At 44.9% G+C, this 19,648-nt stretch overlaps 1 protein-coding gene across 1 annotated transcript in view; it reads right to left on the minus strand.

The window, feature by feature from the left end:
• Positions 1–8,792: 8,792 nt before the first annotated feature.
• The window catches only part of GSG1 (germ cell associated 1), a 62,952-nt gene continuing 52,096 nt past the window's right edge, over positions 8,793–19,648 (minus strand). The window contains exons 5-6 of the mRNA XM_018565314.1: positions 9,609–9,720; positions 8,793–9,085 (exon numbers count right to left, since the gene is read on the minus strand). Coding sequence (XP_018420816.1) covers positions 8,794–9,085; positions 9,609–9,720 — 404 coding nt within the window. The 3' untranslated portion in view covers position 8,793. The remainder of the gene's footprint in view (positions 9,086–9,608; positions 9,721–19,648) is intronic.

Genomic DNA, 19,648 nt, shown 5'->3' on the forward strand with positions numbered 1-19,648 from the left:
TGCTTAAAATGTAGGAGATGACATGCTTCCACTCCCTGAGGGCTGCTCTGCAGACGGCCAGAATTAGTGATTTTGCTAAAAAAGTGGATGCCTGTAGAAATGTGCACTGGAATAAAAACCATGCCAGCTCCCTAACTGTATGCATTAAGATATCTGGATCAGGACAGCAGAAAATTAAACATTTAATTAAATAATTAGTAAGGCTTAATAATGGATGAAATAATCAATATTTAAGAATCAATTAAATAACTAATAACATTTAATAATAAATCACTAATTATTATTCAAAAATAATAACTAAATAATTTATATTAAAGATGGCCCAGCAAAAAGTGCCAAAAAACAATTAAGCGGGCAAACTATGCGGCCGCTCGTTGGGGGTCGATTGAAGGGGGGGGCGCAAAATGTTGTTCTGCCCCGGGCGGCTGTAACTCTGGTTACGCCACTGGCGATGTACCTTTGAAAGGAACACAGATAGTATAAATTGGGATTGTTTGGCAAAACATTTATTAGCTATAATGGGAGAGTCATTTGTTGGTAATAATGGGGTGAACACCATTTCTGCTGTTCCTGACAGAGGGACTGCTAACCAGTTTGTAGAAGAGGGGAGTGATGCGGCAGCAGCTGATTTCCCTCACAAGTCTGAAAGGCTGAGTAATGATGGGAAAACAGCAGAAATCTTGTCCCAATAATATACACAAGTGATGTATTGCCAAACAAAATTGAACAGAAGGGTAATTTTACAGATGATGATGGATTCGGTTGCACTTAAGGGAAGTTCAGCCATCAGAGCAGTTGCCAGTAAAGATGGGTTACTTAGAAGTTACCATGGGAGATGACTGCTCCACAGGGTGTGGTTCTCCTGCAGACACTGCTTTGCTTAAGAATGACCATATGGGTAAAAAAAAAAAGTGTGGAAAAGAGTGTCTTTGTCAGGAAATATGATGTGTTACAAAATTGTAATGATCCAGCTGTTATGGCTAACAACAAAAAAGGTGTGTCTATGGTGATAAATAATGATGGGTTAGTTGCCATGAGGCAACAACATGAAATCTGATGTGTTCAATAGGGAGGACGTGGTTGATAGTCAGTCAATTAGTAGCAGAGGCTCCGGTGTTGAACAAAAAGAGAGTGAAGATGACACCATATTGTCAGGTGCGTCTGCGGGCAAGCAGCATGGATGGAACCCGCTGGCAGGAAACAGCCTGAAAAGTCAGAAAGTAAGGTAACAAGGGGGAAATCCAAAAGGGGTAGTCAAGTCCAATCCGGGGTCGAGGCAGGCAGCAAAGGGTCAGAGGCGATAGACGGTCCAAGGTCGGTACACGGGGAGTCAGCAGAGGGTTCAGGAAACTGGCACATAGGAGGGGAGCTTTGTATGTCACACCATGAGGTGGAAAAACTCAGCAATGAGCCAGGGCTCAGGCCAGGTTTTTATAGCCAGGGGGTGTAAGTCCGCCCCCCTGTCACCGAGGCAACCAGGAGGCTTCCCTCCCCGAGAGCCAATGGCAGGCGAGATGTGTTACGAGTGGGCTGGTGACCCCCTCCCCCAGGAAGGCCCACACCTGAGGTCTAAACCGGCGCGGGCGCGATATGCGCGCGTCCCCGGGATGCGTGCGACGCCTGTGTACTGCGCATGTACACCGGCAGTTGGAGCGCCCGTGGTTCTGCCAGGCTGAAGGGGGGCCCACACCACACGCCATGCCCGCTGACCTCGTAGGGAGGTGACTCCCCTGGCTTCCTGACAGAGCCCCCCACCAAGGAGTGGTCTCCAGACGCAACCCGGGGAAGGCCGCTCGGGATGGGCCCGATGGAACGCCCGCACTTTGGCATCCGCATGGACGCCCCCCGAGGGCTCCCAGGAACGCTCCTCCGGACCATACCCCTTCCAGTGGACGAGATACTCAAGGACCCCACGCCGGCAGCTGGGGTCCACGATCTCCTGGACTTCGTTCTCGTCATCGTTATTCACCTGGATGGGCGGAGGTGGAGCAGGTACCCGACCCGGGAACGGGTTGGAACTGTGCGGTTTCAGCAGGGACACGTGAAACACCGGGTGGATGCCCAGGGAAGCGGGCAGCTGGAGCCTGGGGTCAACCGCGTTGTACATGCCCTCGATGGTAACCGGACCGAGGTAGAGGGGACCCAGTTTCTTGGTGGGGCAGGACAGTCGGAGGTGCTGCGTGGAGAGCCACACCCGGTCACCGTCCTTGTACTGTGGAGGTACCACACGCCGGCGATCGGCCTGCACCTTCTGGCGTTGCTGGGCGACTTGGAGCTGCTGCGTGAGTGTGCGCCGCAGCGCCCAGAGGTGTCGGAGCAGCTGGGTTACCTCCGGTACTGGAACGTCAACGGGTATGTCTGGAAGAGTCAAGGGATGATAACCGTAGTAGGGGTAAAATGGGGAGAGGCCGGTGGACGAGTGTAGTTGGTTGTTGTAGGTGAACCCTGCTAAGGGGAGATGGCTCACCCAGTCGTCCTGTAGATAGGATGTGTAACATCGGAGGTATTGTTCCAGAGTCTGGTTGGTCCTCTCGGTTTGCCTGTTGGTCTGCGGCTGGTACACGGAGGACAAGCTGCGGAGACCCCGACATAAGTGGGTCCAGAAGCGGGACGTAAACTGGGAGCCCCTGTCCGAGACAATGGTGTCCGGGAGCCCGGGTAGTCAGAACACATGCTGCAAAAGCAGGCTGGAGGTCCGCTGGGCTGGAGGGAGGCCCTAAGTTGGAATAAAGTGGGCCATTTTCGTACACCGGTCCACCACCACCATGATGGTGGTACAGGTTTGTGAGGGGGGTAGGTCCACGATAAAATCCATCGTGATGTCCCTCCGGGGAGATGACGGCACCGGCAAGGGCTGCAGTAATCCGGCAGGTCTGGTGGTCGGCTGCTTGTGAAGCGCACAGACGGAACAGGTTTCCACGAAGGAGTGCACGTCTGCCGCTAAGGAGGGCCACCAAAACTGGCGTAGGATATACTCCTTGGTGTTGCGTTGGCCCCTGTGGCCGGCTGTGGGATGGTCATGGTAGTGCTGCAGAACAGGTACATGCTGGGAGACAGGAACATAGATTCGCTGCTGGTGATAGCGCAACCCCTGTTTCAATGGCAGGTGGGTGGCCTCACCCGGACCTGCGTACTGGCCCTCTGGATTCTCTCGATCAGGGAGTGCTGGGTAGCCAGGAAGTACGCTGCCGGCAGGATGGGCTCTGGAGACGCAGGTCTGGTCTCAGAGGCGTACATACGGGACAGGACATCGGCCTTGCCGTTCTTGGATCCAGGCCTATAGGTAATTTGCAGAGGGAAGCGTGAGAAGAAGAGGGCCCACCGGGCTTGTCGGGGTCTCAGACGCTTAGCGCTGCGGAGATATTCGAGGTTGCGGTGGTCCGTGTAGACCACCACTGGGTTCTCTGCTCCCTCCAGCAGATGCCTCCATTCCTCCAGGGGTTCTTGATGGCGAGCAGCTCCCTCTCGCCCACGTCATAGTTGCACTCGGCCTGGGTGAGTTTGCGGGAGTGGAACACAACAGGGTGAAACAGCTGCTTCTCCCCTTGGCACTGAGAGAGAACGGCTCTAACCGCCCCTTCGGAGGCGTCGGTCTCCAGGTAGAGTGGATGTGCGATATCCGGTTGTGCCAGGACAGGTGCCTGGGTGAACATGTGCTTGAGGCGCTGGAACACCTGGTGGGCCTCCGGGGTCCATGTGAATGATGTGCCGTTCTTAGTTAATGCCGTGATGGGGGCACAGATGGCCGAAAACCCACGGATGAACTGCCTGTAGAAGTTGGTGAAGCCAATAAACTGCTGGACCATCCGTCGGTTGTGGGGGACGGGCCACTCCATGACGGCCCGGATCTTCTTGGGGTCCATCTCCACACGTCCCGGGGATAGGATGTAGCCCAGGAACTCAATGGAAGTGGCCTCGAAGATGCTCTTCTCTAGCTTACCGTACAGCCGATGGGTCCGGAGACGGTGGAGCACCGCTTTGACGTGCCTCTCGTGCTGCAGCAACGTCTGGGAGAAGACGAGTATGTCGTCTAGGTAAACAACAACGTGGGTGTCCAGGAGATCCCGGAACACATCTTTAACAAAACACTGGAAGGTGGCCGGGGCATTGCAGACCCCGAAGGGCATCACGAGATATTCATAGTGCCCAAACCGCGAGCGAAAGGCCGTCTTGCATTCATCGCCCTGACGGATGCGGACAAGGTTGTAGGCACCTCGGAGGTCAATCTTAGTGAAGAACCTGGCGTTTTTCACCCTGTCCAGGAGGTCCGGGATGAGGGGAAGCGGGTACCGGTTCTTTTTGGTTATGTCATTGAGGGACCTGTAGTCCACGCAGGGCCAGAAAGCACCATCCTTCTTCCCCACGAAGAAGATGCCGGCCCCGACTGGAGAGGTGGAAGGATGAACCCTTTGGCCAGGCTCTCATCTATATAGGCTTTTAGGGCCTTGGTTTTGGGTTCCGAGAGATTGTACAGGCGCCAGTATGGCAATGGGGCTCCAGGGAGCAGATCAATAGGGAAATCGTATGGCCTGTGGTGAGGCAAGATGTCGGCGCCCTTCTTCTCAAATACATCCGTGAACTCCCGGTACTTGTCCGGCAGGTTGTTTGATGGTACCCAGGACTGTCGATCTGTTGAGAACAGAAGAAACACTGACAGCCGAGCTGGAAGGGGATCAGAAAGGTGACGGATCCGGTGGCCCAGCTGATCAGGGGGTTGTGTCTCTGGAGCCACGGAATTCCCAGGATGACAGGAAACAGCGGAGAGGGCACGATGTACCACGTGACCCGTTCGGAATGGTGATTACCGATGTGGAGGAGCAAGGGATGTGATTCCATGGCGACGGGACCGGTCTGCAGGGTGCTACCGTCCACCATGTGCAGCTGAGATGGGTTCTATTTCGGGCGCAACGGAATCTCCAACTTTAGACCTAGGTCCTTGTCCATGAAGCAGCTGCCCAAGTCGATGATGGCAGGGAGGTTAATGCCATTCTTGTCCAACTGCAGGGAGACAGGGATGGTGAGATAAGTCACTGTACACGGGAGAGTTAACACACGGTGTGGGTACGTCTGTCCTATCTGCCCGTGGTTTAATGGGGCAGTCCTTCAAGAAGAGGCCAGGCTTGGCGCAGGATAGACACAGACGTAGCACCCGTCGTCTGGTCCTCTCGACCGCGGAGAGAGGCCCACGAACCACCCCGATCTGCATGGGTTCCTCCGGGTTGAGGTCCCCAAGCGCGGGAGCGGGCACCGGAAGAGGGTCTGGTTGTTGTGCCAATGGGGGTGGTGCTAGCTGCCTCTCCTGTCGTCTCTCGCGGAAGCGTCGGTCCAAGTGAGTCACCGAGTCCATCAGGGCCTCCAGGGTACCTGGTACACCGATGCGGGCAAGCTAGTCTTTCAGGTGCTCCCACAACCCGATTCGGAATTGGTCCACTAGTGCCACATCGTTGAGACTAGTGTCCGGAGCGGTCTCACGGAACTTGGTGATATAGTCCTCCACCGGTCGCCTGCCTTGGCGGAGGGTGCGCAGACTGCCCCTGGAGGTCAAGGCATGTAGCGGGTCATGGTAGAGCCTCCGCATGGCAACAACAAAGGACTCCCAGGTTGTAAGCACCGGGTCGTTGGCCTGTAGTAAATGGTGTGCCCATGTCTGGGGTGGCCCAGAGAGTAGAGATACAGCCATGCGTACCTTGATTAAATCGGTGGGGTACGTACGGGGTTTCAGGGCGAAGAGGAGCTCACATGAGATGATGGAGTGGTGCTTCTTCGATCGCCAGAAAACAGCTCTGGGAGGCCAACCGACGGCTCACTGGTAACCACCTCAATGGCGCGTGCCGGAGTGGGCAGAGGTGAGGGTGGCAGCGCGGTGGCTTCTGCGCTGCGTCGCTCCTGTGCGACCACCCTCTGGAACAGATGCTCGTGGCTGGCCTGCATCTCCTGAAGTGCCTGTGTCATCAGGCCCAGCTGTTGGGAGAGGGTCGTGATGGCCTCAGCCGCTCCTGCGGATTCCATGGTAATGGCTGAGTTATTATGTCAGGTGCGTCTGCGGGCAAGCAGCACGGATGGAACCCGCTGGCAGGAAACAGCCTGAAAAGTCCAAAAGTAAGGTAACAAGGGGGAAATCCAAAAGGGGTAGTCGAGTCCAATCTGAGGTCGAGGCAGGCAGCAAAGGGTCATAGGCGATAGACGGTCCAAGGTCGGTACACGGGGAGTCAGCAGAGGGTTCAGGAAACTGGCAGCAAGGCACATAGGAGGGGAGCTTCGTATATGTCACACCATGAGGTGGAATAACTCAGCAATGAGCCAGGGATCAGGCCAGGTTTTTATAGCCAAGGGTTGTAAGTCAGCCCCCCTGTCACCGAGGCAACCAGGAGGCTTCCCTCCCCGATAGCCAATGGCAGGCGAGAGGTGTTTCGAGTGGGCTGGGGAACCTCCCCCGGGAAGGCCCACACCTGAGGTCTAAACCGGTGCAGGCGCGCTATGCGTGCGTTCCCGGGATGCGCGCGCAGCCTTGCACAGCGCATTTGTGCACCCGACGCGCGACACGCGCATGCGCAACGGCGTTTGGAGCACCCGTGGTTCTGCCAGGCTGAAGGGAGGCCCGCACCCCACGCCGTTCCCGCTGACCTCGTAGGGAGGTGACTCCCCTTGCTTCCTGACACATGTAAACTAAAATATTATCCTTGGTGAAAACATAGATTTAAGGAGATGGATCATATCAGACGAATGGTTTGGGCCTTTGTGTCCGCTACTCCGGAGCAGAACATGGGGGGGGCAGATGTGTGGCAGTGCGTGGCAATGCCACTGTGTAACTTGTCAAAATAGCCAATGAGCAGTTCCGGGAAGCAAATACTTTTACCAGGAAAGAGCTGGATTTGCAGTTCTTTCCTGGTCTTCTGGATTTGGATTGGGATCCTGTAACCAGGAGATTTCTACGAGAATTGGGAGGGATGAAATCTTCATTCCTTGGTCCGTATTTTAGTACTGACCAGTATCCAATGATGGTGCACAATCCTTATGAAAAGGCTGCTGGCTGATGTTCAGGGTTCCAGCTTGAAGACAGAGGTGGTGTCTGTCCAGGAGTCAGGAAGTCTCCATCCTGGAACCAGCCTGTGGCAAGTCTATTGGATATAGCCTGTGTGGGAGAGGTTTACAGTGACAACCTGAAGTTGGTAAAACTTTGAAAATGTTATATTACTCAAAGACAAAGCTGAAGTTGTGTTATTATGTTGGAGAAAGCCCTGTGAAGGAAAAACTTCTTTGCACTTTTAAATAAAATAGGGGAAAGAAGCGAGTGGACTACGTCCTTAATGCACTACCATTTGAAGCTAAATCTCATAGTATATATGTGTGTGTTTTTTGCTTTTGTGTCTGCGATATAACACGAAAATCACCTGTACTCCGTACAGCGTACAGACTTTGACGGAGGGTTGGTGCTTGAAGTGGCAACACAGATGGCGCTGTGTCAGATACAGTCCATAATAGAAGTCCCCAGCACTTGATGATATGTGCAAGTAAAGCACTTTTTATTAAATTGTCACATGTGTCATACAGTCAATGTTTCGGGACCACACAGGGTCCCTTCTTCTGGGCGACATAGTGACACAACAAGAATGCAACTTCAGCTTTAAATAGTGAGACCACACAAAATACACCACAGATCCTCCCCATGATGTCACATTGACGTCAAATCCCGCCATAATTTGAAAGCAAAAATAGCTTGAAAACAAACACAATAAAGTGCAGAACAAAACCCCAATCTCCATAGATAATGTTGGTAGCACTGTGTTACCTCTCTGTGTGGTCTCACTATGATGCTGATATCAGTCTGGTATTTGGACTTCTAATAAATATACCAATAAACCACACAATAGGTTTAGAAAATCTTTATTAAAACAATACAGTCACAACCATATTACAAATATATACATAGCAATATTTTCCCTTAAAAAAAAACAAAAAAACAACCCTCAAAGTTTCAAAAGAAAGTCTCCCCCACAAGTCTAGTCTGAAGCTAACATCTCTAGAATGCTGAATCCTACTGGCATTGGTATTATCAGGTGTACTGGAGGATCCTCAAGATATTCCCACAACACAGATCCCATACTATTATTGTTCGCTCAGTAGCATACATTTTGACTTATAAGAATAAACTGTAACAATAATGCTTTCTATTAAGTGAATTAAATAACTAAAAATTATGGGAAAAGGGCGGTGGAAAAGCTCCCAGAATTCCGGAGTCTACTTACGATAATGAATCTCTGACTTGATTCAGTCAAACTCAGACTGGAAGCCTCAATTTAAAGATGTAGAACCTTTTGCTCTCCAGCTTTTATCCACAGAAGAGATCTGGTATAGCACAGGGAAATTCTACATTTTTAAAAAATTGTCATAATGTGCTAAAAAATTGGGGGGTGACAAGCTTGTTTGGTTTGTGTACAGGGTTGGTGTTCTTTACAAGGAAAGGGAGGATTTTAATGTATCTATTTAAAATATTAAAAATATAAGATAAAAGATTAGAATTTAGCAGACTCTCTGGCAGAGTGCATTTATTATTTATCTTAACATGGCTACCCCATGTACAAATATAGCCACACACAACCAGATACAGATATTTGAAAACATTAACATGAGTATTTACATGGGGCTGATAATATTCATATATGTATCTAAATGATTTTAGATTTCCATTCAAAATCAGCCAGTCCTGCTGGTCATTAATTACCTACAGTCTGCTGTATTACCACACAAATCCTTGTGCATAGAATTCCATGACGAATTGCTTACCACCATAGTTTAACAGTGTTCATCCTCCATGGATTCTTCAACATCTACTAGATCTATTGAATGGTCTCTTAGCAGAACTTTCTTCTGAAGCTCTGAATAGAAGTCCACACTCTCTGAGACAGAATGTATAGGCTTGTCTCTATAGAAGCTCACCTGTTTGTGGTTCAAAAAGCAGGTTTGCTCTTTAAAACTATGCTCAAATGCCTTCTGATTTCGTCTAAACTCCAGAACTGTTTTCGTATAGGTATTGAGCGTTGTGACAGCTGAAATCATGCAGCAGGTGAAAGAAGCCCAAGCTGTGCTAAAATAAAAATATTTTCAACAAAAAGAATGTCATTGATATGTATAGATACAGTATATACATATATATTTTTTTTAAAGAATTCTAGTCAGGATAAACAAGCCATGTACCTTCATGTAATGGCAGGTCATGTACGAAAATAATTGTAACATTTTATTTTCCAGAAGGTGGGCGGGATAAAAAATCTTTATATGTATATAGGGTTTTACTGTATGATCATGCTGTAAAGTCTGCCCTATAACACTAAGGGGTTCATTTACAAAACTTCTGCCCAGTGTATACTTCGGCCCCTAAGACACCATGGTAGGGCCATGTCACAGATTTAGTTTTGTTTCTGTATCAGGCACATTTCCTGGATCATAACTTTTACTTCCAAACAATACTGCTCAAAACCTAAAGCTGACATATGTAAACACATATTTCTATTGAATAATTAGAATTGAGCTTTGCATTTTGCTTTTTAGTTCCCTTTTGTTAGCCATGTACTCCATATGCCTTGCAAAATAAATCAGTAGAAACTTACTAAAAAGCCCATCCATAATCCCAGGAATGTGGTCTCCAGTCTTCTGGTCCCAAGCTAACCGTGGCTTGAAAAACCTGGGTATACATCATGTGTGCCACCATCCCCAGCAATCCTGCGGGAAAATCACATTAAGATTTATTTTTAAAAGTCTGTTCTAAACAAAAATATGTGTATAGGTTCTAGAAGCACAACTGTTAGATATTTAAATATAACCTATAGGATACACTGATAACGATACTGGTATCGATATCGGTGCTAATACCGATATTTGCTTGTAAAAGCTCCAATACTTACCCTGACCGGCAGTGCCACGAGGGAGCATGGAGCCGGCTTCTCGGCCAATCAGGAAGCTGGACGGCAGGTCATGACCCAGCTTCCTGATTGGCTAGGAAGTCAGCTTCACGCTGCCTAGCAACACTGCGAGGCAGCCTGGCTTCCTGACCAATCAGGAAGCCGGGTGGCATGTCATGACCCGCCTCCCTGATTGGTCAAGAAGCCAGGCTGCCTCGCAGTGATGCTAAGCAGTGTGAAGCTGGCTTCCTAGCCAATTAAGAAGCCACGCAGAACATCAAGTCCAGACGCCCGGCTTCATGATTGGTCAGGAAGCCAGGCTGCCTTGTAGTGTTGTGAGGGAGCATGAAGCTGGTGTTCTTTCGATAGTACACCGGCTTCCCAGGCAATCAGGAAGCTGGGTGGCGGGTCGTGACCCACTGCCCGGCTTCAGGATTAGCCGGGTCCACGGTACCTTGGGATGCCAGTATCGGTATCTGGTATCGGCAAGTACCAAAAACAAAACAAAAATCAGAACTCGTAGTCAATACTGAAAAACCGGTATCACCGCATTCCTACTTTAACCAGTTGACATCCGCGGTGTTAAATCCCCTTCCCATCCAGGCCATTTTTCAGTATTCAGTGCTGCGGTACTTTGACTGACATTTATTCCGTCATGCAGCGCTGTACTGAAATGCATTTTATACCCTTTTTTGGGGACAGATAGAGCTGTCTTTTGGTGGTATTTATTCACCGGTAACGGGTGTGTTTAATCGTCGGGTCTTTTCTGCCCGTGCGTGCCCACTAGGGGGCGCGCGCGAGCAGAAAAAAATTGCCGCCTGCAGACGGCAACCCGCAGATGTAGCAGTGCCGTCCGTCCGTTTTTTTACTACGGGCGGACGGCAACAGGTTAAAGGCCTATGAATGGTTTCTGAGTGCCTTATGTTTGTTTTTTGGATGTACCTTGCTGTTAGTTCAAGTGGTTTAGGCAATAGGTGATAAAATAGCATTTTGAAAAATCGAAAGGAGTAGAAAGTACACTGTTTTTTATTTGTCTATTTTAGTGGTATTTGATGTTTTGTAATATATACCAATGCCAAACAAAGGAAAAACCAGTGTAATGCTTTTAAAATATTTCAAGTTAGTTACTCATGCTCCTTGTTTTTTCCTATTGTCATAAAAAACATAAAAAACTACTAAATATACACACAAAATATTTCATGCATGTTTCTTACTCTTTTCTTTTTTATAGCACAATGATCATGATCACACATTGTCATAAATATTTAGTATATTGTTTTTTTGACAATAGAAGAAGGAGCAAAAGTAGCAACTTTTGCACTTTAAAAGAGAACTAAAGCCAAACAGAGCTGCGCTGCAGCAGCCGGGAAAGATCCTGACAATATTGTCAGGATCCACGCCTTTCTAGAGCCACAGCCTGCTGTGCCACCCCTCTCCCCTGCCTGTCCATCCAATGAGCGCTGAAGAAACAGAGGGGAGGGGGGAACCCCCGAGGGGAGCAGTGACTGGTAGTCACTGCTCTCTGCAGTGTCAAGCCATGAGCTGAGTGATAAGCAATGTGTGATCACTCAGCTCTCGATCTATAGAGCTGGCATGTGACACCTTCAGTGTCACACGCCGACTCTGAGTAATTGGAAGAGTACATTTTACTCACTTTAAACACTGGACATATATTTGTGTTACTGTCTGTTTACATTTTTCAAGTTGCTATTTGCACTTCTTTTTTTCAAATTGTTTCCATTCCCCCAAAAAAAGTGAAAAAGGGGAAAGGACGCACTTTTTTATTTAAAGTAATACGCTTTGTGTTTGTACAAAAACAAATCTAATCTTTAGTACTCTGCTGTCAAGTGAGAACTATTTAAATTAAGCCATAATACCTCTTAAATAAACCTTTTATTTATAATATTCGTCAGAATCTATCGAATAAAAGTTTAGTTTTTTCTGTTCTCAATGGACATGGTTCTTACTTTACTGATGAGCGTGAGACTGGGTTCCGTTTACAAAAACCAAACCCCAATCATTTGTAGCAAAGTTAACAGTAAACAGATGCTGGGACATCATGGTCTATCAGTGAGCTTCCTACGGTTTATATACAATATAATTGCGGTGAGTGTGCACTCCTGAGGGAGTGCTGGCGTGGACACAATCACGGTCTTCGAAAAGACCACCAGCACGTTTGGGATTATATACTATGACTTATTTTCACGAATCCACTACGAACTAAACACATTGGATTTGATACAATCATTTGGACTTTTAGGAATTTATATACATAAGAGTTTATGAATTTATATTTTTGCACTTTTAATTGTATGATATACATATTTATCTATAAGTACTTATTGCACGATTTTGCACCTTTGCACGTTATGATCAGTAGTGATTTATAGTTTGTATTGAGGTTATGGTGTATACCTTTAGCACATGAATTCATGATAGATATTTACTTATATGCACCAATTGCAATTTTGCACATTTTGGACCATAAGAGATCTATTTATTTATTTTTAAACGCATTTTGTGGTTATTGTTTTATTTGCCTCCCTTAGATGGGACCTCCTTTTTAACCAGTTATAATCTGGACCCATAGCGGCTGCATATTTATTTATTACTATCCACCAGCTGGACAATAGTGTCCATAGTGCAGCAGCTGTAACACTTTCGTTTAGTTCCTTAAGACCAACCGTAAGTGCAGATTTGATATTTCTTTAAAGTTAACAGTATGATGGGATAGAGAAGGTTGTGTCAACGTGACACAGCCAATAGATCACGTATCACCAGCACAACTTTAGACTGATTGTAAAGTCACCAGTAAAAGCAATGTTCAACATTTCACGGTCCCCTTTCAATGCAGTACAGAGATGCCGTTAGGGGTCTAATAGACTCCGTAAAAAGAAGCTGTCACCTCCACAGAGTTATCACATAGGGGGCTTGCCAGCTATAGGTGTCCCAATATATGATCAAGGTTCTAGCCTGCCCTGCACATTTTATTAAAACGAAATAGACCTAGATTATAGAGGACTACCAAACACCCACTTTAGATGTAACTGATAAAAGCAATGCATTCATTTAAATTTTAAGAAGTTTAACTAAGAAAAGACCAAAAATGTAATGGGTAAATGGGGATACTCCAGGGGGCTGTAGTGCACCTGAGGGGAGGGTGTGCAGTGTTCTGGGTGCTTAGTGTTTTCACTGTTTTGTTTTATTTATTTTTTTAAAGGATGCAGTAAGGTGCTAAGAAAAAAAGGCAGCTTTTAAACAGAATGTCAGCCTCAAAGGCCTGATGCGCTGTAATCATCCTAAAAATAATCTAACAATGTATAATTGAAGAAAAAAAAAACCATTTATGGAAATAGTGGAGGTGCTAACCATTGAAGAGCTATCTATCGATCAGTTGTTGCAGACTGAGATTGGTTCTATAGGATTTAGGATTTTGGGTGTACAGATCTGTGCACACAGACAGGGCACATAGGAAAATACCCTCAAACACAGTTTGTTAAAGTAGATGTACACCCAAACACTAAATTCACATATAAGCTTTAACATGGTAATATCATTTGGAAATCTTTTTTTTTAATTTTAATGGCTAGCTTTAATTAAAATAGTAGTGCTATGAATATAAAGATCCTTTTTTGGTCAATTTATGTTATGTCTGTAAAAAATAAGTCAAGGCAACTGGACTTGCTGTATTTTTCTTGAAGATGTTTCAGTGGTCATCCAACCAGCTTTCTCAATTCAGAATGACTTTGTACAAAAACGTGTAATGACTTGTACAAGTCATTCTGAATTGAGAAAGCTGGTCGGATGTCCAGTGAAACGTCTTCAAGAAAAATACAGAAAGTCCAGTTGCCTTCACTTATTTTTTACAGATATACCATGACCTGGATGAATGAGAACCTTCTCAGACAATTTATGTTATGGTGTGTCAATACTGCCTATTTCCCATAATTTCCTGCCTGTAAATCAACCTAGTACATGCTCTCCCCCAAGGAAATTATAAGATTCTGGGCTGATGCACACTGCCCAGGCAAATTACACTGTGGTTCCTGATTTAAAAAAAAGGCATGTGCAAAACACTATTTCAGTCAGCATCCAATTGGGGAATAAGCCCTGAGAAAAAAAAAAGACATGCAGCCTGTTATCACTATAGACAGGCACACACTGTAAAGAGGCTTAAAAAACAAAAACAAATTGCAGCCAGCAACAATTAGGAAATGTGCCCATAAATTTTTTTTATCACAGAAATTAATGTGGTCAGGGACAGGCTGTAAAGAAACTATGAAAAATACAATTGTCGCCAGCAGCTAAATATTAAAAAACACATGCCTCCTGTTATTACTGTAGTGCATATTGACAGGAACAAGCTGTAAAGAAGATGCAGGACATTAGCAGCATTAAAATATAAAGACCATTCCCTTCCCCACCTCTAAATTCTCCAAGATACACAGCATTTTGCTATCTACAGGACATTCAGTCAGAGTTTACATCTAGTTTAGGAGACCAGCCAGTGCTAGATGCCCTACACTAATCCTTATGCACTTTATCAGTAGCACTTACTATACTTTCCTTATCACAACTAAAGAACAGTGTCAATGTGGCTGCTGGGAACCCGCCATTTTATAGTGTAGTTCAAATGCCAACGAGTGCAATATATTTAGTTGGGTACTATGGCAGCATAATTCAGCATTAGTTTAGTCCTTGACATGTTCCCCTTCATTTCTTTTGTGCATTCTTCTTCTCTTTTGTCTTTCTTACCCACCTTCATATGTGTCTGTGGAAGGGCCTTGTCTGAACTATTTGGGGATAAAAGGAATTAAACTATAAGGCCTATACATATTATTCTACATATTGCAATATGGGCATCCTGGAAGTCATCTTTGTTCTGTCTATTCTATCAGTATATAAGGTGAATTTGAGTTTCTGCACAAAGACTCTAACATCAGCGATTCTTAGAGCCTTACCACATACATTCCCAGGTTGTAAATTGTGGGGCTACCAGACAACAACAAAGAGATAATGACTGACCATGGTACCAGACTGTGTTAGAATGAGATTGATGGAATTGCCATGTCTCAAACTTAACAAAGAACAAAAGAGACTACTATGATTTTTTTTCTCATTATAGAAAAAAGAGCTCATTATAAGAGTTGCCTTGTATACAGTATTATTATTTGAAATAAATTGTATTAGCAATACTTTCACTTGTATTATTAGTATTGCATGAAGCATCTACATACATACTTAATTGAGTCATTTTATGTTTTTTTATATATATATTCTTACAATATTCAACCTATATTCCTTATATATTATTTGGTTGTACTCCTTGAAACATATTAGTATATATTATTAATATGGTGTGTTGTTTTTTTTTTTAAGTACAAATAATTATGTTGGGAAAGAATGTGATTAACCACTGTGTCTTAGTACAAATTACTTCATTCTCAATGTATGTGGAATAAAATGTAATTGTTGTTATTCAGACTTTCTCAAGCTATATATCTCTTAAAGAGACAGTAAGTCGGACAGGTTCTGCCAATGAACAGACCGACCTGTTAAATTTAGGGTTTTGTTCAAGGCTTAGGTCAAAGGTCATCTCATGGAATAATATTGGAATTTTAAGGAAACATCCAAAATTATTTCTAGTCCAATATTGCCCTCTTTAGGTAATTGCAGGGATAATTTTTTGAAAAGTGATACCTTCCTAACATAATCAGGATGAGATAAGCTATCTCCTCCCACATTTTTGGGTGATAAAAGTTAGAAGAAAGTTAAGAGTTGGAGAACGGAAAGACTGGGAAAAAAAAGGAAAGAATATACAGGTGGACGTGCATAGACACCAGAGGGAGAGATCTGAAGCAGATTGACGGGCTGACCAGGGGAACTGAACCAAATAGGACCTGTACTATGATGCCAATTACAGGTCTCTCTCATCGTTTTAAGTGGGAGAACTTGCACAATTGGTGGCTGACTAAATACTTTTTTGCCCCACTGTATATATCTGACTAGACCATTTGGTCCTTGTTAGCATCAAAACTGAATCGAAGTATAATTTCTAACTGCAGTAGAAAGTTGTCTTCCTTTCAATTTTGGGAGAAATATATATATAGAATGTACTTGAAGCTGATTTCAGTTTCTAGTCAATGGTTTAGTTCCAGACCCTAACCGCGCAAACTGAGAAGAACCCCCTTCGCCCCTTGTGTTCGAATTTTTTTTCTACCAGTTTTAGGTGGTGTCCACTAGTCTTTGTTACAGAATTAATCTCAAAGAGTTTGTTGCTAATGTTGCTATGACTATGGAACATTTTGTACATGAAAATCATGTCCCCCCTTACTTCCAACGTAAACATGTTTAAATTTAGTAGCCGTGTCTCATAGCTCTGGTCCTCCATCCCCTTTATGAGTTTGGTCGCCCTCCGCTGGACTTGCTCCAGTTCAAGGACATCCTTTCTGTGGACCGGTGCCCAAAACTGCACCGCATACTCCAGGTGGGGCCAAACCATTGATGTGTAAAGTGGCATAATTATAGACTTATCCCTGCAAAATATTCCCTTCTTGATGCAGGACAAGATTCAAGAAGGGAATATTTTGTATATATTAAGAGTTACTTAATTTTGTTTAATTGATATTTGAAATTGTATCCTGAGGTTTTATTTTTATCTTTGTTGATCAATTTTATTGACATTTTAATCCATTTTCCTTATTGTCACTGATTATATTTTGAATCATATTTTGCACTGATTTTTAGTTAACTATATATACAGGTGAAACTCAAATAATTTGAATATCGTGCAAAAGTTCATTTATTTCACTAATGCAACTTAAAAGGTGAAACTAATATATGAGATAGACTCATTACATGCAAAGCAAGATAGTTCAAGTCGTGATTTGTCATAATTGTGATGATTATGGCTTACAGCTCATGAAAACCCCAAATCCACAATCTCCGAAAATTAGAATATTGTGAAAAGGTGCAATATTCTAGGCTCAAAGTGTCCCACTCTAATCAGCTAATTAAGCCATAACACCTGCAAAGGTTTCCTGAGCCTTTAAATGGTCTCTCAGTCTGGATCAGTAGGAATCACAATCATGGGAAAGACTGCTGACCTGACAGTTGTGCAGAAAACCATCATTGTTGCTAAGCAACAAAACATGCTGTCAGTATATATACAATTATAGTGTGCTAAAAACAAAATACCAGTCTTGTTAATAATGCTAATAATACTGTTTACAGAATGCAAGAGAATGTGTTCTACAATCGTGTCACTAATGTTAAAAACAAGCTATATAAACGCATGTCAATTTATATAGGCATTCATGACTGCCTCAAAAATATTAAGCAAAAAAAAAGGGAGGATTTGTTAAAAAAAACAAAAACTTTCTGAATCCCTGTCTCTTACACAGGGGCGTAGATAAGGGGGGGATAGGGGGGTTCAAACCTCCCCTCCCCCCCCCCAGAGGGTCCTGGCAGTGGTGTTGTGAGAGGGGGCAGAAGGGGGGAATGTGCTCCCGAGCGCCCGTCTGAAGAACATCCACAGACAGGCAGGGCCTTCTAAAGGGATGCCAGGGATGTCCTGTTTAATAAAACATCGGTGACGGCTGGAGAAGAGTTGTATTTTACGGACACCGATGTTTTATCAAACAGGGCATCCCCAGCATCCCTTCAGATGTACATATGCCTGCCTGGCCCTGGATGATCTGTACATGCCTCAGTGCGGGCTCTGCAGGAGCCAGGGTGACCGTGTCCTACCAGGATCAGAAGGATGGAGACAGAGCAGGCAATCAGGTAGCAGGGGCTGGGGAGGAGGGGCGTTTGTATTATCTGTGAGTAGTGAATATACTTCTGTTTTTAGCCTTTGTGTTGCAAAGTCCAGAGTCTAGTGCGTTCCTAGGGGCCTGTGCACACCTAGAGGACACATCACGACAATCGTGCACGATTCCGCGCGGTCGAGAGTCGCCTAGGTGTGCACTGATTGCGCTCTGGGTGCCATTATTTTCTAAAGGCACCCCAGTCGCGCCGGGCGGATTGCACGGTTTCCCGCCGCAATTCCGCCCGTGCTTCCTGTCAGGGTATTTCTATATAAAATTACAAAAACTGATAAACTATGACTTGTACAGAAACTAAATCAAACTTTTCTGTGCAATGTAATGCAAGGGGCCGAAAGTCTGTGCTGGACAGATAAATTAATCAACCAAAATAGCCTATTGTGTACAAATTAAGCAAGACACAAACAATACAGAAGAGACCCTTTAGGAACCAGCCTTTGTACAACCAAACTGATTCAAAGAGGTAAAACATTGCAAATGAAGTCTAAGGATTAGATAATCATAAAACCACAATTGACAATACTGAGAGAAACTTAACTTCAAGGTCAATAATTAAAAGGGTTTAATCAAGAAATCCAAAGGCTAAGGATATCACAACTACAAATGAAAAATTAACAAAAAACCCTTACAAACTCCAAGACAGTTAATCCACCCGATTGTTCAAAGAATGAGATTACCTATGATTATTGTCTGAGGTTGAGTAAGTTATCATACACATCCAAGGCTTACTCAAAAGGATATCACAACTACAAATGAAAAATCAACAAAAAACCCTTACAAACTCCAAGACAGTTAATCCACCCGATTGTTCCAAGAATGAGATTACCTATGATTATTGTCTGAGGTTGAATAAGTTATCACACACATCCAAGGCTTACTCAACTGAATGCAAACGATATGAGTGAAATAACCAATCAAGTACCATTTCTGAACCGATCAATTGGAAGAAAGTAAATAGTGGTTGGGGAGTCGCCAATACGAACAATGCTTTCAAACCATATAAAATACCAAAAGGGTGAGAGAGAGCTATGAAGAAAACTTCCTGGATGTAACATAAGGACTGTCACTCATTGACCATCGCTAAGACTTAACCCTTGCTGCCTAAAACGAGCCATCATCTTATCCAATAAGACTCTGAACATTTTCTTTTGAAGGATTGGTGAGATATTGATTATATATGAAGAATTAACTTTCTTTACTCCAAAATCATAGCAGTTACATTTGATTATTAGTGGGTTTTTTTGTTTACAATTCTAATCAACAGTGTGCAGAGTGAATTCTTGTGATAATTTTTCATATCTTCCTCTATCTTATTCCTGAGATTGTTTTGTGTATAGTTAAATTGGGTACAAAATTGTATGTAACTAGCTGCTATTGTAGATATACTAGCCTGTTTGCTTGTTGTCCCTATTAGACTAGTAAACCTATTATCTTCAGAAATCGTTAGGATCACAAGGGAATTTTTACTTTTGAGATACGTCTCTTTCTTTCCTATGGCCACGGAAAGTAAGAAACAATCTTAAAAGGTGTCTAGGCAGAGGCGGCTCTCTAATTAGGCGAGTTAGGCGGTAGCCTAAGGCCTCGCGCTCACGAGGGCCTTGCGGCCGCCTAGCTCGCCTCTAAAGCTTCAACTAACCTGCCTCTGGTCAGTCAACCCCTGGGCCGGGAGGGAGCAGCCATTTCCTCACGGGGAGAATGTGCGCTGGCAATTCCCCCGCAGCCTCCGCAACGCAACCCCCCTCCCTCTTCCTGGATCTGTCACTGAAGAGAGAGGGAGAAGCTGCGCGGCGGGACTTCACTTCATCCTTTCCTGCAGAGGAGAGAGCCCGCCCGGCGTGTCATGAGGATGCAGGATGAGGATCCGTTCCTGCAGCAGCCAGCGGTGGCATCGTAGGAGGGCAAGGATGAGGCAGATACCGGCGG

Source organism: Nanorana parkeri, unplaced genomic scaffold (genome assembly GCF_000935625.1).
Source record: "Nanorana parkeri isolate BGI_ZX_2015 unplaced genomic scaffold, ASM93562v1 scaffold832, whole genome shotgun sequence".
Taxonomy (NCBI): domain Eukaryota; kingdom Metazoa; phylum Chordata; class Amphibia; order Anura; family Dicroglossidae; genus Nanorana; species Nanorana parkeri.